The sequence below is a fragment of the Loxodonta africana genome, chromosome 1, assembly GCF_030014295.1.
Source record: "Loxodonta africana isolate mLoxAfr1 chromosome 1, mLoxAfr1.hap2, whole genome shotgun sequence".
NCBI classification, from domain to species: domain Eukaryota; kingdom Metazoa; phylum Chordata; class Mammalia; order Proboscidea; family Elephantidae; genus Loxodonta; species Loxodonta africana.
In genome coordinates this window covers 235,809,314-235,831,574 of record NC_087342.1, presented here as the reverse complement: position 1 = coordinate 235,831,574, position 22,261 = coordinate 235,809,314, and the positions used below count along the sequence as shown (strand labels likewise).

The following is a 22,261-nucleotide window of genomic DNA, read 5'->3' as shown; positions in this document are numbered from 1 at the left end:
ACGGCCTGTGTGTTTCAAACATGTGAACGTTGGTTTGTTGTTGTTAGGTGCTACTGAGTAGATTCTAGCTCATTGTGACCCTATGTACAACAGAATGAAACCACTGCCTGGTCCTGTGCCATCCTCACAATCGTTGTTATGCTTGAGCCCATTGTTGTAGCCACTGTGCCAGTCCATCTTGTTGAGGGTCTTCCTCTTTTTCAGTGACCCCCTACTTTACCAAGTATGATGTCCTTCTCCAGGGACTGGTCCCTCCTGATAACATGTCCAAAGTAAGTGAAATACAGTCTCATCATCCTTGCTTCTAAGGAGCATTCTGGCTGCACTTCTTCCAAAACGACATTGGTTTAGTAATTGATATTTGTCTCAAGAGGGCCCTGGGTGCGCAAATGGTTACGTGCTGACTACTAACCCAAAGGGTTGGCAGTTAGAACCCACCCAGCAGCTCCACAAACAAAGACCTGGTGATCTGATTCCTTAAAGATCACAGCCAAGAGTATCCCACAGAACAGTTCGACTCTGTAGCACATGGGTCACCATAAGTTGGGATCAACTCGACAGCAACAGTTTTTGTTTGTTGATTTGTCTCAAGAAGTATTGCCTAATAGGTATACTAAGGGAGCTCCCTACATGAACAGATAAAGGAGAACATCAGACTCTAAGGACACAAGAGTCCTTGACGTGTTTGGTGCTTGAAAAGTGATTGTTTTTGTAAGTTCTTTTAATATTTCTTCTGTTCCTCATGCAATTACCCAGCGTATTAGTTGTGTTAACAAAAATCTGCTCTTTATCCATAAAAACCCTCAACTAGATGGACTGACACACTGGCTACAACAATAGGCTCAAGTACAACAACGATTGTAAGGATGGGACAGGACCAGGCAGTGTTTCGTTCTGTGGTACATAAGGTTGCTATGAGTTGGAACCAGTTCAACGGCACCTAACAACAACGACAACAACGACAACAACGACATGCCTTGTGAGGCCTGTTTTGGGATATGTTTTGGAATATGTTATCCGGAAAGCTTTGCAAAAAAAAAAAAAAAAGTCCTACTGTATTATTTTTCTATTGCTGCTGGAATAAATTACCACAAATTCATGGCTCAGAGCAACACACACTGTCTCAGTCTCATGGTTTCTGTAGGCCAGGGGTCTGGATCCACTGCGCTGGGCTCTGCTCAGGGCTGAAAGCAAGGTGTGGGTGGGCTGCGTTCTGTTCTGGAGGCTCTGAGGAAGAATCCAGCTCCAGGCTCATCCTGGTTTGACAGATTCCAGTCCTCGTGGTTGTACGACTGAGGTCCTGCTTCATTGCTGGCTGTCCAGTGAGGGCTGCCCTCAGCTTAGAGGCCTGTCTCTGGTACCTGCCTGTGTCCTCTCCCTCTCAGAGCCAGCACCGCTCCCCCGAATCCTCCTTATAATTGGAGTTTCTCCAACTTCCTCTTCTGACGAATCTCTCTTCTGGCTCCAGTCAAAGAAAATACTCTGCTTTTAAGGGCTCATGTGATTAGATTGGGCCCACCCAGATAATCCAGGCTAATCTCCCTCTTTTAAAGTCTATAACCTTAAGTAACCATCACCCGTCTGTCAGTCGTTGTACTGTGGTGGCCTGTGTGTTGCTGTGATGCTAGAAGCTATGCCACCAGTGTCTCTAATACCAGCAGGGTCATCCATGGTGGACAGGTTTCAGTGGAGCTCCAGACTAAGACAGACTAAGGCCTGGTGATCTACCTCCAGAATTTAGCCCATGAAATCCTGATGGACCACACAGAATATTATCTGAGATAGTACTGGAAGATGAGCCCCTAGGTTGGAAAACGAAAAAAACAAGTGGATTGCCACCAAGTCGATTCTGACTCATAGCAAGCTGTTTATCCCTGGTGGTGCAGTGTTTCGAGTGATCGACTGCTAACCAAAAGGTCAGTGGTTCTAAACCATTGACAGCACCTTGGGAGAAAGATGTGGCAGTCTACTTCTGCAGAGATTCACAGCCTTGGAAACCCTATGGGGTCACTATGAGTCAGTATCGTTATCGAGGAGACTCCACCGCAGTGGTTTCTAGGTTGGAAGGTACTCTAAATACACAGTGGCTGCAACAAGGACTCAAACATGAAGAGGGTACAAATCAGGCAATGTTTTCTGTTGTTCATGGAGTCACCATGAGCCAGAGTCAATGGGACGGCAACTGGTACTGATAACTGCAATACATCCTGTAGGATATTTGCTAACTTTATGATGCCCTGGTAACGTGGTGGGTGTGGGGGAGACAGACAATAAGAATGCTCTGGAAAGAGACCAACTAGAATCCCTAGGGGACTCCACAGTTCCCAGAGATTAGACAACATGTGAGAGTGATTCCTAATAATTTTGACATTAAAGAGCTGTTCCTTGAATCCTGAAAAAGAAAATTTACTAATAATTTCTAAATTTAAAAACATTAAATGTTATAATGTTCTAAATACTTATTAATTCAATCCTGGTGCAAAAACCTACACCTTCATTATCAATACATATTCAAAGAGTCAGTTTGGTTTTACTTTAAAAAAAAAAAAAAACTTGTTTCAAGATCACTTTATAAAGAGCCATATTTTCCAAAGAATGATTTTAAACTGTTTTCTGTTGTTGTTGTCAGGTTTATGTGGCAGTATATTCAAAAATATTGTCAGAATAGGATCCATAGTATATATTATAAAAACCTGGAAGACAGAAATGGAATCTAGATTCATGGAATGTAGTAAAGCAAGTCTTACTACAATCAAGGGAAAGATTATTCTCAGTAGGAAAATGCCGGTGCTAATTAATTGGCTGATGGCTTCAAATCCTTTTTTCTTTGGAAATAAACAAAAGATAACACAACAACAATTAAGTTGCCGCCTTCTCCTAATTTTTCAAAGATTGTCGGTATAAAGTGCCTTTTAGTGCTTTATTTAAGTCTTAATGCCTGTGATGAATAATAATGATCATCTGCCTTGAAAGAATATTCTGTTAATATTTTAATAGTTCATAAATGCTTTCCTTGAAGTCCGAAGCTAATTAAGAGGAGGAATTCTCAAAAATCCCACCGCTAAAATTATTTGCTCCAACATTTGTCAACATCAGCAGACCCAGGAGGGAAGTGGTGACGTATTTTTATGCCAGGCAGGTCAAGAGGAGTCAGGGTCTAGGCTTGACAGTGGTCAGCAGGGTTCTAAATCCACCCCAAGATGTCTACCTCCTGGTGGACTCACCCTGCATAATCCCCCTGGTCTGCAAACTTGAGGAGATATCACTCCCATGATAGTGCCATGTGATATGGCACTGCTGACTTTACAATGGGGAAATCACCCAGGAGGGCCCGACCTAGTCATATGAGCCCTTTGAGAGCAGACAGTTTTCCAGGCTGGACACAGAGGAAGCCAGCAGCTGGAAGCACGAGAAGGATTTCAAGAGCTGTTGTTGGCTTGAAAATGGAGGGGCCACATGCCAAGGGATGCGGGCGGCCTCTTGGAGCTGAAAGTGCCCTCAGCTGGCAGGCAGGGAGGAAACAGCTGCAAGGGATTGAATCTGCTGACAATAGCATTGAGCTTGGAAGCATTTTCTCTCAAAGCCTCCAGACGAGAACTCAGCCAGTTTGACACCTTGATTTCATCACATGAGACCCTGAGCAGAGACCCAGTCACGCTGTGCCTGCCCAACAGAACTGTGAGCTGATACACAGACATGGTTTTAAACTGCTATGTGTGTGTGGCACAAATGGCTAAGCGCTCGGCTGCTAACTGAAAGGTTGGAGGTTCAAGCCCACCCAGAGGCACCTCAGAAGAAAACCCTGATGATCTACTTCTGAAAAATCAGTCATTGAAGACCTTATGGTGTACAGCTTTCCTCTGATGCACGTGGGCTCACCATGAGTTGGAATTGGCCCAGTGGCAACTGGCTTTTTGTTGTTATGTGTTTTTAAGTGTGTGTTAGTTTGTTACTGAGAACCACGAGCTATTACAGTCCTTTGTTTCCTGGGGGCCTTTATTTCTTCTCCTGGGTGAACACAGACATAGAGTATCCTGGTGTTACTGTCACTGCTGTTGGATCTGGGTGGGTCACAGAAACGTGATGGATGCAGCATGGATCCCAGAAAGTCCCCTTCTGCCTCCCTTTGCTCAGGTGGCTGTAGAACAGGGATATCATCCCACAGTTAGGGTGAAATGCTGGTGTTCACAAACCCCTCCACCGCTTCTCACCTATCGGGAACTGGGTCAGTCACAGGATCTCTCAGCCACCGCCCCCCCCTTTAAAAAAAAAAAAAAAAAAACAAGTGAATTACTTCCAGAGTGAATGGTTGTGTCACTAACAGGCACCAGAGGTGTATGGACAGGCAAATCCATGGCCCAGCTGTGCAGGACCAGGACCCCTCTGGGACTCAGATGGGACTGGTCACTGCTCTGTTTCCAGGAGTCATCTGCCCACATGGAGCCATAGAACTGACACACATGAGAAGAATGGGCACCTTCATGGAGGGGATTAGGGTTCCTGTTGACATCTCTAACTCCTTAGCCCCCTATAGGTGGAGAGAGGGAGGGAGGATTGCGTGACTCCTCAGTGGCTGAGGGGTGTGGTCAGGGACTTCCGAGAAGTTTTAGTATGAAAGCAGGAAAAAACAAAAAATCACACCTTTATTTCATCCATCTCCTTGCTTCAAAAACAACCTTTTCTCAAAGACAATAGCTGTATTCCCCAGCCTGTTGTGCAAAGTATATTGTTGCCGTTAGTTGCTGTCAAGTTGGCTCTAACTTTTGGCAACTGTATGTATCACAGAATGAAATATTGCCTGGTCCTGCACCATCTTCACAATTGTTGGTGTGTTTGAGTTCATTGCTGCGGCTATCATGTCACTCCATTTCATGGAGGGATTTCCTCATTTCACTGACCCTTGCTTTACTAAGCATTATGTCCTTTTATAGCTGTGAAGTATAGTAGAGGTCTCTAAACATCAGCATTAAGAATTATAATTACATTTTGTAACTTTCGCTCCAGAACCTTTGCTAATATTGTAAAAAATACTCCATCAAGTTTGTTTGTTTGTTTGTTTTAAATCCTTCTTGTTCTTGCCAGCCTGCAGGGCCCTTAATTTTCTGGTTGGGATCACATACTGGGTCGGCACCCGGCCACCTGTGGTTGCAGACTCAACTTAGACCTGCGTGGACATTTTTGCTTTTAATGGCTGGGTCAGGTACTATCTTCCACCCCTCATCCATGGATCCTCCCTTGAGTTTGTGGTATGCCAGCTCAGGGAATGCACACGCACTTTTTGTGGGGAAGCTAAGAGTGGCATTGACTGGTCTCGTTATCTTTTCTGCACAGCTTACCTCAAGTGGAAACACTGTGAAACACCAGGCATTAAGACTCTATGCAACCTCACCCAACTTCTGAATAAGCTTCAAAAAGACCACAGAGATGATGTCTACCTTTACATCTCTGGCTACCTGAATCCCAATAAGCTCTACAGGCCTCCGGAAACGATCTTATACCACTGGCCTAATGCCAATCGGCCGAGGGGGGAAGAAGTCTCCAGAAAGGAAAAACAACCTGATGAGAAGGTTGCAAAGATGAAGGATGCATTGGCTGATTTTACCATTAACACTGCTCTGGTTCCAGACGATGCTAAGAACACACCGCTATTCCGGTACCTGAACCCCAAGCCTCCTGGTCTGGATTCCATTGCAGGGGGGATTGTGAAAGAAGGGATAAAAGAGATGGGTGGGCTTCCTTCTGAGCAGCTAAAGAGAGAAGAGCTGAGATTGCCAGCGATGAGAGTTCTGAAGTACAAACCCATGCAGTCCAGCCGCCAGTGTGTGATGTCCCCCCCTGGCAAGGATGAATACCAATACATTGACTCGTATTTAGCTGGTATAACTAAAGCTGACAGATACAGGAGGTTTATGTGCTTCCAAAAAGACATCCTCGCCAAGCAAGATCTTCTGAAAAATGATTTTACAGGGAGCAAGATAGTGGTGCACCATGAACGGAAGTTAGAGCAGGTAAGGAAGGCAGTTTTGCAATATGACCAGCATCTGTGCAGTAGCTCAAGGAGAATAAATAGTGTGGACAGAGACTTACCCATATGGCGTGCATGTCCAGGTAGAATATAGCAAAGCTGCCAGTTGCTGAGAGCATATGACAGGAACAGTCGACGGTACCAGGGTGAAACACAAGAAGGCTGTTTGGAAGGCGGTGAGTTGGAGGATATTTCAAAACTGAAAGCATTAGATGCTACACAGCATCTATGGTAAATAAAATTTTGTGAGCTAGCAGGAGGACCTGCGAAAAGATTTGCCTAACTCATTACGTTGTTGTTGTTAGTTGCCGGCAAGTTGATTCTGACTCATGACGACCCCGTGTGTGCAAAGTAAAAGAGCTCCATGGGCTTTTCTAGGCTGTGACCTCTCAGAAGCACATCGCCAGGCCTACCTTCCCAGGACCCTCTGAGTGGGCTTGAACTACCAACCTTTTGGCTAGCAGTTGAGCACTCACCCCTTTGCACCACCCACTATAACAGAATGTTAGTGAAAAGTGAAGAAAGAGTTGGTGAGTTACATAGTATGGGTAATGTTTGCCTAGAATCTCAAATCTCTCTAAAAAGTAATCCTGACATGAGGGATCCTTGATGGTGCAACTCTTAAGGGCTCGGCTACTAACCAAAAGGTTGGTGGTTTGAATCCAGCCAGCAGGTCTGCCAGAGAAAGGCCTGCTTCCGTCAAGATGACAGTTTAGAAAACCCTATGAGTCAGTTCTGCTCTGTCACACGGGGCCACCATGAGTTGGAATGGACTTGACATCACCTAAAAACAACAACAAGTGTGATGTCAGGTGCTACTGTGACCTAGCTGAGGGCTGTGAGTAGGACATACTGATTGGAGACATTATGTTTCAAGGAAAAAAATTCTGGACAGAGAAGAAAATAGCAGTCTACATTTGAAATAAACTAACGTTGATGAGGTTTCTGGCTGAGAGGACTGACGGAAAAGAGATGGGGCCTTGGGGATATTGCGGAGGCAGAAGACAGGACCACTGAATAGAGGATGTGAGAGGATGAATGATGAGAAAAAAGAACTAAAGAAAAGACATCTGGGTGAGTGGGTCATCAGGATTCTGCAAGTCTGGAGTGGAATCAGTAGTTATCTGGGTTTGCTGCCTGGTTCTGCCAACACCAGGCTGTTGGGCAGGGGAGCTGGATACTTTGAGGAAAAACTGAATGGTGATTGTGATTCCTCAGGCTGGGAGGCTCTGTCCTGAAAGGGGAAGGAAGGAATCCTGAAGTGGGCTGCTTCTGTCTTTCCTGCAGGAGCTCCAGAAAATATGCGTGTGCCAGGCTCCACAGTTGAGTCGACTGCAGGTCTTTGGAAATGTCTTTGAAGATATTTGTAATAGTTCCTTTATATTTGGTGATATTCTGAAAGAAATTAAGGTAAGACACATGTTTCCCACATAACCATTGAGAACTGTGCAAAACTTCACACTCCTTATCTCACAGAAACTCTGCCACGGGTCAGGGCCCCATTCCACAGAAGGGAACAACGACTCACAGAGACTCGAAGGAGTCTGCCCAAAGCCACACAAGTCATGAATGGGCCACATGGAATAAAAGGCCAGTTAGCTCACTCCTCCAGCCATGTTTTCCAACTGACACTGGTTGATTATATATCACCCTTTGTAAATTTTACAAATGTAGTACATGAACTTCCATAACTGTAGGTATGTGGATTTACACGAATCCTTTCGAGTTAAGGGTTAAGAGGACAATTTGCTATAATTTCATGACAAAAGTGACTATCTTAGTTACCTAGTGCTACCATAACAAAAAATACCACAAGTGTATGGCTTTAAAGAAGAGAATTTTATTTTCTCACGGTTCTGGAGGCTAAATGTGCAAATCAGAGTCTTGCCCGTGTTGCTTCCTTTTGTGAGCCTCTCTCCTAGTTCCAGGAGACAGTCAGTGATCCTTGGCCCATCTCTCCCCCTTATGAGTCTCTGTCTGTTCTGCTGTTTTTGTAGACACTGCTCAGAAGAGATAGGCTGAGGATCCACTCTCATACTGGCATGGCCTCATTAACGTAACAAAAGAAACCATCTATTTCCAAACAGGGTCATATTTACAGGTATAGGGGTTAGGACTTAACCATTTCTTTTTTTGTTTTCAGTACAATAATTGCCAGTTTGTTTTCAATTTAATTTTTTTTGAAAATATACACAGCCAAGTGTTCACTCTTTCAACAGATTCTGAATGCACAATTCAGTCACATTGTTTACATTCGAGTTGTATAACTGTTCTCACTACCCTTTGCCAAATTATGCCATCACCGTTAACCTAAAGTCACTGTCCCCCAAGCTTCTCGTCTAATCTTTTGAGATGCTGTTGTCGGTTTGACCCCACACAGATAAGTCTTTGAGACAGCACAATGCTCAAGGCAGACATACATTATGGGTTAGACTAAACTGCTGTTTGGTTCAAAGCAGACTTCTGGGAAAAGTTTTGGTTTGAGGATTAAGGCTCAGAGATTATCTCAGGGTGACCTGTTTTGGGCTTCATCCAGCCTCAATGGCTCCAGAAGATCTGGATTCCATTTAGAATTTGATGTTCTGTTCCATCCTTCGCCCCCTCCCCCCCTCCCCCCACCACTTTGATCAGGGTTCTTTTACAGACTCTTAGATAAAAATGTTTAGTAATCAAGTTGAAATCAGGTTGCTTACAGGTCCTACTTTTCTTTATGTCCCTAATGACAAGGGCTGCTTAAAAATGGCAGCACACTAGCTGTTCTCCAGAGAAGGTCCTTGTTAATGGATGGTCATCTCCATCCAACAGTTCGTCAGTCCCCAGGCTACCAAGCTTCCCCTATGGAAGGAGGTCATTGTGTGTGTATCAAGGTATTTCATACTAATATTCTGAGGGAATCAATAGCTAATACTCACATATAATTCAAAGATGTGAGATGTTATAAATTGTGTCATTTATACTGCTTAATACATTGTAGGAATGTTTATATTTTTTGAAAGAATCTAAATTGACATCATGTTACTTACACACACACAACAAAACCTACATTGCTGTTTAATCTCCTAACAGTTGTACAAAGAAGTTTTTGTTTTTGTTTTTCTGGTGCAGAATGAATATGAACTCTACATGGCCATCCTCCTGGCCTCCCAGCCCACAGCCCAGTACAAGGTAACAGCCACGCATGGAACCACATACCCTCACTTAAATTTTGAGTTTAATTAAGTTTAATACTGCCATCTTATAAATTAGGAAGCGGAGTTTCTTTTGTTGTTGTAGTTGTTGTTATTATAGTTCTAATTGTTGTGGTTAGGTGCTGTCGAGTCAGTTCTGACTCTTAGTGACCCTATGTATGACAGAGTGAAACACTGCCCAGTCTTGTGCCATCCTCATAATCACTGCTGTGTTCAAGCCCATTGTTGCAGCCACTGTGTCAATCCATGTAGTTAAGTATCTTCCTCTTTTTCACAAACTCTCTACTTTTCCAAGCATGATATCCTCCTCCAGGAATGGTCCCTCCTTATAATACATCCAAAGTACGTGAGACAAAGTCTTGCCCTCCTCGCTTTTAAGGAGCATTCTGGCTGTACTTCTTCCAGAACAGATTTATTCGTTCTTCTGGCAGTCCATGGTACATTCAGTTTATTCACCACCACCATAATTCAAAGGCATCAATTCTTCTTCTCTCTTCCTTATTCATTATCTGGCTTTCACATGCATATGAGGCAATTGAAAATACCATGGCTTGGGTCAGGTGCACCTTAGTCCTCAAAAAAGAATTTCTTTATATATGACAAAATCAGAGCATTACAAGGTGGTAGGTTCCAGCTTCTTTCTCAAAGAACAATCAATTGTATCATTTTCTTCATTTTGAGGTTTCTTATGCAGCAGAAACACAAGCTTCTTGTTTTACAGGAAGAAGCAAGGACACCACTTGGGGACCTAGCTTGTTCCTTACTTTTCCAGGCTGAGTCAGAAAGGAACATGTTCACGCATATCTCAGTCAAACACCAGGATGAAAGAACTCAGACACTAATAGGGTTCTGGATCCTTCTTTCTAAAAAGTCTGAAAGCTGGGCCATGCCCATCCTCTTCTCAGGCAAGGGTCTTCATTGGACCACATTTGAGTATAATATTGCTTTATCTCTATGTATTGAATGAATACTTTTATCATTAGTTTAGGAGAACTAATTGTGGTGCCGATAAGTAATTTCCCAGAAGCATTATACTTAGAACACCCTCCCCCAATACAAATCAACAATGAAACTCTCCACTGTTCAAAAACATTTCTTAGGAAAATAAAACCTTTAATTTTGAAAGAAACCATTTTACCCAGAACTTCACTTGACTAGTTATGCCTTCTTCAATAATTCTCCCTCACTTAAATCATTCTTCTTGATTTATTCAGTCATAATTTATGTTTTAACCCAGAATGACTTGAATGCACTGTGGTAACAGCAACATATTCATAGCCTCCTCTGCGTTGTCTCATACTCTGTGTGCCTTGTCTTGTCTAGACTTTGCTGGCTCACCTAAAGGGACTGGAGAGGAGTCCTGTGAAGACAGCCGATGTGGACCAGGCCAGGGAGGAGTTGAGGGTGATTGTGAGGGCCACCAAAGCTGCCATGGAGCACAATGACAAGTAAGATGGCAAAGATCTGATTGGATCTATTTTTGGATGCATTTATTTACAAGCTCTTAAAACCATGTGGCAAACATGCTGTGGCAAGATGGTAAGATGGATCGCTTTTGTGTGGCCTTTCTAGCCATGGTCTTCTAACTCCCACCGAAGTGATTGGGTAGAACTGTGTGATAGGATAATTGTGGCCCACCAAAGGGATTGGTCAGTTTTTCCATCCTGCTGGGTTTGAAATGAGCCACCCCAGAGGCAGGGAAGAGAGAATCTCAGTGCCACCAAGGAAGAACAGCAAGAGCCAGCATGTTCTTTGAGCTGTGACACTGAAGGCTGCCAGATCCAGCAGCAGAGACCTGGCAGCAGAGACTGAGCAGCAGGAGATGGCATCGTGAGCTTTCCAGCCCACAGAGGGAAAAAGCTGAGTACCTCTGAGGAGAGGCCTACGGCCAGGGAGAGGCGTGCCTGCAAGCACCGTTGGGAAAAGGCTATCCTGATGCAAGAACTGTATCCTTGAGTGTTCCTGTGCCCAAATTGTTACCTCCCCAATAAACCCCATAATCATGAGCATGATCTGTGAGTTCTCTATGGCCTTTGCAATGAATTATTGAACCCAGTAGAGAAGGAGAGAATACTGTGAGAAGGACGGTTGATGTCAGAATTAGTAAGGATGGAGGAGAGAGGAGGCACATCTGACTTCCACGTCATAGTAATCAGCCTTGGGCTGTTGATCTTGATTCTCCTTCCCCTTTGTGAGGTTACAGGAGGTCAGATATTGCCCCCATGCCATTTTTACAGTTGGTGTCAGAATTGGTAAAGATGGTGGAGAGAGAAGGTGTCTCTGGCCTCCACCTAGTGGGAGTCAGCATTGGGGTGTTGATCGTGGTTCTCCCTCCTCTTTGTGGGGTTGGAGGAGGCCAGACACTGCCACCACATGGATTTACAATTTTTCTGCACTGTTGGGTGTGGTGTGCCTCTACCAATATCACACCTGTCCTCTGGCCTTACCACAAGACATCATGTATGTGACTAGGGTATTCTACTCAAATCTGGCATTTCAGTGGGTCAGGGAGCGGGGAGTTGGAGAGGTTTCTGTGAAGGAGTCTCACTTCTTATTTGGCAGTTCCATGAAGACTTACTAATAGGTGAGAGGGCTACAGAGTCAAGACGCTTCTTATGAACCCCACAATTATTATAACTTAAAAAAAAATTCATATAAACTCTCTTTATAGCCTTCCAAGGTCAAATCCTAATTGGATAAGCAACATTGTAAAAGATTAAAAAAAAGGAGAAAAATTAAAGCAAACTAATAGGAGTCATGTAAATCTGAAAAACATCCTAAAGAATGCCCCCCCCCAAAAGACTATGTTCTCAGTGTAACTAAAAAATGGAAAGCATCCATCATTCAAGATACCTGCAAATAGAAGAATAAATATCAAGTGTCACTGACCCATTGTCCAAGCTCCCGCTGCCAGCCTTTGTGGGAGCAAGGGCAGTTTGGTAAAAGTGCATAGAAGACACAAGAGTGGAACTAGTAGAAGGCATACAACCACTGCCAGAGAGAGAAAATCTACCCTAAGTGAAAATACTGCACAGGTGGACTGATAGGTCAGTCAGAGCACGGCTACAGGAAGGGGACAAAGTGATGTGGAAGCAAGGAGATAGTTTTGAAATGATAATAACCTGGGGAGAAGGAGCTTAAGAGAAAGTGAGCAGCATCCTTCAGACTCTGGAGTGAAGGGAAAAAGAAGGAAGAAAGGGAAATTTAGAATCCTAAAAAACAAAAAGAAAATCAAAGGGCACACAGCCCTGCCCCACGGCTCTTCCTCCTTCCCTCCAAACAAAAAAGCTATCCAGTAAAAATAAAAACAAAACAACAAAAACATGATGTTCTACACTGATAGAAAAGGGTCCCATTGAATGAGGAATCTCACACACTATTCCACAGCACTAGGCCTGTCTGCAAAAATACAGAGGTATAAACAGTTTTTGTCTACACATAATACTATGGAAAGAAAACAGAAAATGATGATTCAAACAATTTAGCTGATAAATACACCTGTTATGCCAAAAAAGTCAAAGAATAAAACTGTAACACAGCACTCCAAACTAATATTTTAAAAAAAAAAAATTCAGTATATGAAAACAACCTCTAATCGGCAATTTAAAAACTATGCACAGAAGTCAACAACAAAAAGGAAGAAATGAAACAGACTTGAGAATACAGGAAGTAGCTGAGAAAGTCAAAAGTATATCCTACATCAAGACTAAACTACAATATGCTAAGGAAGAATAGTTTTGAATGAAGATATAAAAAGGGGCATTGGAGAAAAATAGGAAAGCCACAAAGAGAATAAAAATGAGAGGGAATAAAAGAGAGAAAAAGTGGTTGAAATAGAAAACAGACAAAGAAGATCAAATTCACATATAATTCAAGTCTCTGAAGAAAAATAAAGTGATATAACAGAAATATTTAAAACTATAACATATGAAAACTTTCTGGAAATTAAACCCTCTGAATCATTATTATTAATCTATCGGACCCCCAGTTTCTTAAAATGGAAGGTCATACAACCTTTCTCCCTTAGCTAGTGATAAAGTGAGCTAATGTGTATGCAAATATTCTTAAACCATTAGACCTCTTGTAGATATGGGCATTAAGTGATTTGTGGTGGTTGATTTTTTTAACCAAAGCATAGTATTCCCCTCAATATATGCAATATTTCCTTGCTGTTGTTAGGTGCCATCAGGTCAGCGTCAACTCATGGCAATCCCATGTGACAGAGTAGAACTGCCCCACATGGTTTTCTAGGCTGTAATCTTTGTGGGACCAAACTGCCAGGGCTTTCTCCTGTAGAGCCACTGGTCGGGTTCCAACCACTAACTTACGGTGAGCAGCTCAGTGCTTAACTATTGCACCACCAGAGCTCCTTAATACCTCATTAAACCCAAAGCCAAACCCGTTGCTGTCGAGTTGATTCTGTCTTATATTGACCCTGTAGGACAGAGTAGAACTGCCTTGTAGGGTTTCCAAAGAGCAGCTAGGGAATTTGAACTGCCGACCTTATGGTTAGCAGATGAGCCCTTAGCCGCCAGACCCCCTTTTTTCATTCTCTAAATATATTAGAAATAATATAGCCTATTTAGTTTATTTTGAACCGAGATAAGGATACAAAGAGGTTATGATTTTTTTTTTCACTTTTCAAAATTGCTTGCGTGTTATTTTTAGTTCAAACATAGTAGAATTTCTAAATTATACCTGTGGGAATGAGTCAGGCTGCACAGGAAAAATGCACAGGAAGAAAATGCACTTGACTAATTAGGCTCTTGGTTTATACACATCTTCAAGTTACCTTTTCTTTGGCTGGAAACTAAAGAGATCAGTATTTATCTTTCAATTAAAAAAAAAGCGACATAAAAATAGTCAAAAGAATAAAGATATGAGAGGGTTCAAATGTTCACTTTTTTTTCTGTTACCAAATTGTAGACTCAGAAGTGAATTAGAGGCGGAGCGTTTGTCGCTGCAATCTGCTAAGGAAAAATCAGGCAAGTAATTTGCTGTGACATTGGGTGAAAAAACTTCATCTCTGGCCTCAGGGTACGTGGCCTCCTGCTGTTGCTTATTTGAAAGGTTTTTCCGAGAAGTTATTACATTTTAGTTTTTCATTTTTGCAATAAAGTTAGTTTTTACTTCATCTGAAACTATGTAAGTGAAAGCCTTTCAAGGCATGAGGACATGGTCAATTTCTTTGGAGATTCCTCCCAGTTTGAAATTATAAATCCGGTTTCTGTTACTCTGGTTACCCCTGGTTGCTTAGTTTCTGTGCACCCAGATACAACATGAGCACCATTTCATTATTCTCTCAAGTCTTAGTTTGGTGCTTTTAGAGCAGCATTGAATTAATTCACAAAACTTTGGAATTGATGCTAAGAAAATTGGACCAAATTATACATATATAGGAATTAAGGAGCCCTGGTGGTGCAGTGGTGAAGTGCTTGTCTACTAACAAAAGGTTGGTGATTTGAACTCACCAGCCACTCCACGGGAGAAAGATGTGGCAGTCTGCTTCTGTAAAGATTACAGCCTTGAAAACCCTGTGCGGCAGTTCTACTCTGTCCTATAGGGTCGCTATGAGTAGGAATTGACTCAATTGCAATGAGTTTTTATATGGCAATTAGATCCAAAGAGGAAATGTTGAAGGACTAAACGTTGTTTGTCATAGAGAAAGTGTCTTGATGTGTGTGGTGACGTTTATAGGGGGTTAGACACTGGCTCAGCACATGCACAGGGGTGAAACAGAGAAAGAGCAGCTGTGACCTCTTGTGGTTACCAGGTTAACAGCCAGGAAGACACAGTCCATTCTGGTTTCCAGAACCTCCAGATATTTATTCCTAAAGCAGAGAAGTAATCCTGTCCCAATGCAGATGTGCTCTACCTTGCAAACACCTGAACATTTTCTGCCCATTTCAGCCTTCCTCCTCACCATGGCAAGTGATGGTGGAGGCTTTGCTAGGGAAGCAGGTGGGCTTTCTAACAGGTGATGTGACCTATGGTAGCCACACAGGCTCACTCCTAGCTCCTCCCACTTCCTACCATGTGACTCTGTGCTCCATAGTTTAAGCTTCTGCGATCTCAGCTGCCTGTTAAGTGGAAATAATGACAGTCCCTTTCCTCTGAGGTTCGTTACTTTTGGCTCTACCTGTCTTTACATCCAAGCTCCAGTCAATCACCAAGCTCCCCTTTTCTCTATTGCCTAGATAGCTTTTATGAGGCATTGGTGGTTCAGTGGCTCAATTCTTACCTTCCATGAGGTAGACCCAGGTTGAATTCCTGGCCAATGCACCTTATGCAAAGCTGCCACTTGTCAGTGGAGGCTTGTGTGTTGCTATGATGCTGAACAGATTTCGGCTGAACTTTCAGACTCAGACAGACTAGGAAGAAAGACCTGGGGATCTACTTCTGAACACCTTATGGATCACAAGGGTCCAACCCACAACTGGAGAGGTGGCACAGGCCCAGACAGTATTTTGTTATGTTGTTTATGTGGTCACTTTGTGTCAGAGGGCACTTAGAAGGCAACAGACAAATTCAACAAATAGCTTTTGCCTCTCTCCACTTCCCTTCGTGCCTTGGGTCTCCTGACCTGGTGGAGTGTCACTTCTGGGTGATGCGATCACTTTCTCACCATGCTCCTGATTCTGATCTTATCCTTCTCATCCATTTTCTGTCCTGTAGAAAGAGTGATCATCACCTGTTCATACTTCTCCCCAGCTAAAAAGCTCTCAGCAGCCTTGACTGACTCCTTAACAGAGGTTGCAAATCCTTCCAGAACTGCCCTGCTTCCTCTCTGCCTTCACCTTTTGCTGCCACCCACCTGGCCCTCAGCGATCCAATTTACTGTATGCTTTTGTTTTTATGGAAACCCTGGTGGTGTAGTGGTTAAGTGCTATGGCTGCTAACCAAAAGGTCACCAGTTTGAATCCACCAGGCATTCCTTGGAAACTCTATGGGGCAGTTCTATTCTGTCCTGTAGGGTCACTATGACTCGGAATCGACTCGACGGCAATGGGTTTAGTTTAGTATTTTTGTTCTTTTTACGGAATGTTCCAAATTCTGCTCCACTGCCCCTCTGCACCCCCTTGTACTTGTCTGACTCCTATCCATTCTTTGTATTTCAACTTCATCTTAGTCATCTACTGCTGCTATAACAGGAGTACCACAAGTGGATGGCATTAACAAGGAGAAATTTATTCTTTCACAGTCTAGGAGGCAAGATGTCTGAATTCTTCATGACAGCTCCAGGGGAGGGCTTTCCCACTCTGTTGGCTCTGGGGGAAGGTCGTTATCATCAATCTTTCCCTGACTGAGGAGTTTCTCCGTGTAGGAACCCCATGTTCAAAGGATGCGCTATGCTCCCTGTGCTTCTTACTTGGTGGTATGAGATCCCCTTGTCTCTCCATTCACTTCTCTCTTTTATATCTCGAAAAAGATTGACTTAAGAGACACAACCTAATCTTGTAGATTGAGTCCTGCCTCCTTAACATAACTGCCTCTAATCCTGCCTCGTTAACATCATAGAGGCAGGGTTTACAACACATAGGAAAATCATCTCAGATGACAAAATGGTGGACAATCACACAATACTGGGAATCATGGCCTAGCCAAGTTGGCACACTTTTTGGGAAGACACAATTCAATCCATGACAAACTTAGTCACAGTTTTCTGGCAAAGTTATCTTTGGAGGCTTCCCCACATTGTGTTTGGCGTTCTTGCTTTTTCTCCTTGTTGCATATTCCACTCCCTTCCTATAACTTTCTTGTAGTTGCCTCTTGGCCTGCACTGCTATATGGTAAGTTCCGGAAAGCGCTATTTATCCTAATTCACCACTGATCCTTTCCACCTAGTATAGTGTCTGCACAAATTAAGTAGTCAATAAATATTTACTGATTATGTGAATGAATGAAAGGAGGAATACCTCCATTGTTGGAATGGATTATTTTTATTGAAGTGCTTGGCATTAGAGCTACTTTACATTATATAGCTATATACAGTAAAACATGTGAAATCTGATAAGATGGAAACCTGTCAGAGAAGGAAAACGCAAATATTTTCCAGTAATAGTGTCAAAGGCGTGGAACTTTTGACACCTGAAATAACAAGGCAGTCCTGTTGAGTTCTGGCTCTCACAGGTTTCATGGTATATATTTTAAGATGCAAAATAGTGTTAATACTACATAATACTTTTAATAAGTAAGAGCTGAGATATTGATATTTTACTTAAAAAAATATTTCCAGGATCATCTAAGAAAAATGTAATTGAAGAGGACCTTACTCTTATTGAGAAGGTTGAGAAGAAGAGATGTGAAATACTCAATAAGTGGGATGAAATTCAAGCTCTTGAAAAAGAAATTAAAACCACTTTGATTCATAAAGGGATTTCAGACATCACAGAGAGCAGCATTAAAAGCATAGAGGTACGCGATTTAGTCACCGAACGTTAAGATTATCCTCTTGATTCAGACCTTGGCAAGCACACGAAGCAGTTTGATTTTGTAAAAGAGTGAAAATACTTCAAAATTCAGTCCCAACGCATTTTCCTTTCAAAAAGTTAGAGGCAAATAATTAGAATGGTTAGAAAGATCTAACTAAAACTTGATAAAAATGAAGATGATTTAAAAAAATCCTATAGAACTCTATCATAATGTTCACATTGAATCTCTTTCAGGTCAATGTTCAAACTGGATATCCTTCAGTTCAGTTTATGTCCTTTATAAGTTAACAGTTTTGGATAGAAAATTCTTGTCATAAAAATAATGGCTTCCATAATTAAGTACCTAGCATGTACTAAGTAGCTTTAGTGGGGCTCGGAAAGTTTAAGTAACCTTCCCAAGGTGACACAGTTTGGAAGTGGAAAAGCTGGGATTCAAGTCTAAGTCTTGTTTGGATCCAAAGTCCTTATAATTCCTATTCTGAAATGTTGACTTCATAGTTAGGTTTACACTTAGCTGTGCAACTATGCTGGAAGATAGGAATCCATTACTGCCATTGAAAGGACAGTTGACTACATTAAAAGTAGTTTTTAATTTAACAATTTTTGCCAATCATTTTCTTGATGAATGATATCCATGTAAATTATAATCTACATTTTTGAAATGCTGTGGTGTCTACTTTTTATGTGCCATAACTTCATTTTTAGTCGTATAGAATTCGAATCAGTGTAAACGCTAGTTATGGAGTTTAGGAGTAAGTCGTTGCTCTTTTTCCCCTGGTTATATAGTTAAACATATTTTTACCAGCATTGTCCCTCACTGCTAGCAATCATATAATACTTCTTGTCTCACAAATGGGGAAAAATAGTTATCAAATATTCTTAACCGAGCATATTGCTTTTAAAACTATTTCTCCTTCAGAGTGAAGCTACAAAATTGGAGACATCAAATAGGGTTTTAAAGAAGAAAATAAATGTAAGTTTCGTGAATCAGTGTATATCAATATAAACATCCCCTCTAGAGTCTGCTTGTTCTGTGTCATAAGCCAAATAAGAATATAAGTGTTCTCTTCTTAAATTATAATTTTCTGTAATTGTAGTACTATCTTGCTGTGTAGACTTTAGGCTAAAACTGGATGGGTTTAAACTAATAAACGTTTTAAACATTCTTTCTGAATGGCTGGATAAGCCACCCAGAACTGACCATTTCTCTGGAGCTTCCACATTACAGTTCATTGTAGTGTAATGAGTGAATTCAGTGACAAAGACTAATGAACTGGTTCCTCTAACAACTTCCAGGATATCCCTTGGAAACAGACCAACCAGTTGTTTAACAGACTATAATTCTGCTTCTATATATATATGTATCTCTCATATAATACTATATACAGTATGATTCAGTGTGCTGTTATGCATGCCGTTGTACATGACTGAATGATCTACAATGTGTGGTAGGTTCTTGAACAGCACGTGAAGCACACCATGGAGAAGAGTAAGCTGAGCGAGAAGGAGCAGCAGTAAGTACTGAGACCGTTGTGAGAGAACTCGAACAATGTCATGCTACACTCAAAGCCATTCATCCAAAATGAGACGGTACCCCTAGAGTGTTCACATTCAAGAGTGTAGACTTTAAAGACACATGCTGCATCTTTTTCTGTGCTTAAAAATCCTTAGTCCAGGGTTTAGACCTCAACATGTATGCATCATTTAGCAACGTAGAAGTAAATTCTTTGGAAAAAGCAGGAGAATTAGGACAGATTCTCATGAGCAGTGTCTTCACTTCCTACGGCTACTATAGCAAAACACCACAAAGTAGGGGGCTTTAAAGAATAGAAATGTATTGTCTTGTGGTTCTGGAGGCCAGAAGTCCCAGCTGAGGGTGTCAGTAGGGTCATGCTCTTTCTGCCTAAGCTGGCAGAAGATCCGCCCTTGCCTCTTCCAGCTTCTGGCAGCCCCAGGCTTGTCTTGGCACTCCTTGGCTTGGAGAATTAGCTTTTCATGCCTGTATTCCCTATCCCCGGTGCCAAAGTGTTAAGCGCTCGGCTGCTAAACATGAGGTGGGCAGTTCAAACCTACCAGTTGCTCCACGGGAGAAAGACGTAGCAGTCTGTTCTAGTAAAAATTTACAGCCTTGGAAACCACATGGGGCAGTTCTACTTTGTTCTATAAGGTTACTATGGGTGAGAATCAATTTGATGGCAATGGGATTGGGTTTGGTTTGGTCTCTTTGTGTCTCTTCTCCTCTTTTATAGGACACCAGTCATATAGGATTAGGGCTCACTCTACCCTAGTATGACTTAATTTATAATAACTTCAAAGAAAGACCCTTTTTAGCCAAGTAAGGTCATATTCACAGGTACAGGGGTTATGACTCCAACATATTTTTTGCCTACATAATAGGCAGTAAACAGTAAAAAGACTTTTGAGAGCAGGGATCCTAGGCTCAGTGATATCACCAAAGCACCAGCATTCTTCTTTCTTCCTGTTGTCCTCTGAGTATGGTTTCCCTTCTCAAGGCTGTCTTCAGGCATCAGGTCAATGTTCCATGGAGGAAGGTAGGGTAAGGTGAAGAACAAACGGCAAAGAGCTTCTCATCGTGAGGCTGTCCCATTTTATGTAGGAAAGTCCTTCCCAGGGATTTCTGCCATATCCCGTTGACCAGCTCCCTGTCCCTAAGCCACCTAACGGCAAGGGAGGCCAGAGATAGAACATTCCAGTCTTCAGCTTACTTGATAGGGAAAGCTATGGAAGAAAGGGGCTAAAATGGTGCTGCATGAGGCCATCTACAGCCAGCCATGTAATGTGGGTCCAGGTTTTATGGATCCTCAGATCATGTTGGGTGCCTTCTTAGAGGAAAAGCATACAGAACTACAAAATACAACAGGTAAGGCTTTCCCCAAGGCCTTGGCAAAGGTCCATGCAAGTGAAGGGCCCTGAAGTTTAAACATCATCATCTTCATGTAAACCCATCTCCATTACCACATATGCTTGGTCTGAAAAGTGCCACCCCCTGCTGCTGGGTCTGATGGTGACCACGGCGACATTTAAAAGCACGGTAGTCTTCTTTCTTTTCTCAGTAGGCGTGATGACTGGCGATCAGCTTTCTTTAGGGATCTTCTCTCGGCAATGGGGACGACCTTGGTAAATGACCACAAGAAAGGAGACTAGAATACAGCTGGTTCTGGGGTCTGACAGTACCCAGGGGACTGTAGCAGACAGAGGGAATCCCTGCTGCATGTTTTGACTTTGCTATAGGGTTGCTATGAGTTGGAATTGACTCAGTGACAAAGAATTCGGGTTTTAGTTTATGATCAGTGGAGTCGGGGTTTGTTATGGATTGAATTAAGGAGCCCTGGTGGTGCAATGGTTAAGAGCTTGGCTGCTAACCAAAAGGTTGGTCCCTTGAACCCATCCAGTGGCTCTGTGGGAGAAAGACCTAGTGATTTGCTCCCATAAAGATTGCAGTCTTGGAAACCCTATGGGGCCATTCTACTCTGTCACATGGGGTCACTATGAGTAGGAGACAACTTGGTGGCACCCAAAAACAAATCATCATAGATTGAATTGGGTCCCTCCAAAATATGTGTTGGAGTCCTGGCTCCTGTCTCTGTGGATGCAATCCTATCTGGGAACAGGGTTTTAACTGTTATATAATGAGGCCATGTCAGTATAGAGTGTGTGTTAAATGCAATCACTTTGGGATATAAAAAGGGTAAGTTAGACACAGACACAATCACAAATGGGATTGGTGCTATGGGGGAGATAGTTACCACTTGGGGCTTGCCAAGGAGCCAAGGAATGCCAGGGTTACAGAAACTGAAAGAGATTGTCCCCCAGAGTCAACACAGAGAGAGATTGAACCTTCCTTTAGAGCTGGTGCCTTGAATTTGAATTTTTAGCCTCCTGAACTGTAAGAAAATAAATTTCTGTTCTTTAAAGCCACCCACTTGTGGTATTTCTGTTACAGCAGCACTAAGTAACCAAGACTGGTTATTATGCCACTTGAGTCACTTTGTCACCCTAAATTGTGAATATTTAAGTGTCAGATCTAAAGCATAATTATGGGAATATACCCATGTATTTAGAGCATCTTTGCTACATTTGAGGACAAAAATCTATTACAAGTACCCTTTAAAAGGGAAGATTGCTAAGTCTTATCTTGTCTGTTTTGGGGTAAATGCCTGTGTCCTGAAATAAATATTTATTCTGAAATTTTCATTTATGCTTAATGCCCTGTTTTTTTCTAATCTGTTATACTCATTTGTTATGCATTTTTTAGGGACCTTTGGGGATTTATTAATGAATTTGTAAAATCAGAAGAAACAAAAAGTAACTCTCAAGTAGCTGGAAAAATGACCCACGAAAATTCAGAACTCCCATGTGCATAGAGTGGATGTTTGCAGACATGTAAACTAACGAAGATATATTCCATTTTGTCATGTTTAGTTCCTGATAAAGTTAATGTTATTTGTATCCTGCTCAAGTTATTGAAATAAACACATGGCCACCTATGAGTAGTTTTGCTTTTGTACATATGTTCATAACAACACAACGTTCTTAGAGTATTTTCTGCTTTCATTTAATAACTATCTCCTGGGTGGGGAGAGGGAACTTTTTAT

General features: G+C 42.2%; 1 protein-coding gene across 1 annotated transcript; it reads left to right on the top strand.

Moving 5' to 3' along the window:
- Nucleotides 1–5,187: 5,187 nt before the first annotated feature.
- On the top strand, nt 5,188–21,975 carry C1H6orf118 (chromosome 1 C6orf118 homolog). The gene is given in 8 exon segments (XM_023559357.1): nt 5,188–6,008; nt 7,313–7,435; nt 9,131–9,190; nt 10,537–10,661; nt 14,140–14,198; nt 17,450–17,628; nt 18,565–18,618; nt 21,922–21,975. Coding segments are annotated over 8 exon segments (1,086 nt in total). The 5' UTR covers nt 5,188–5,576.
- The last annotated feature ends 286 nt before the right edge of the window (nt 21,976–22,261 follow it).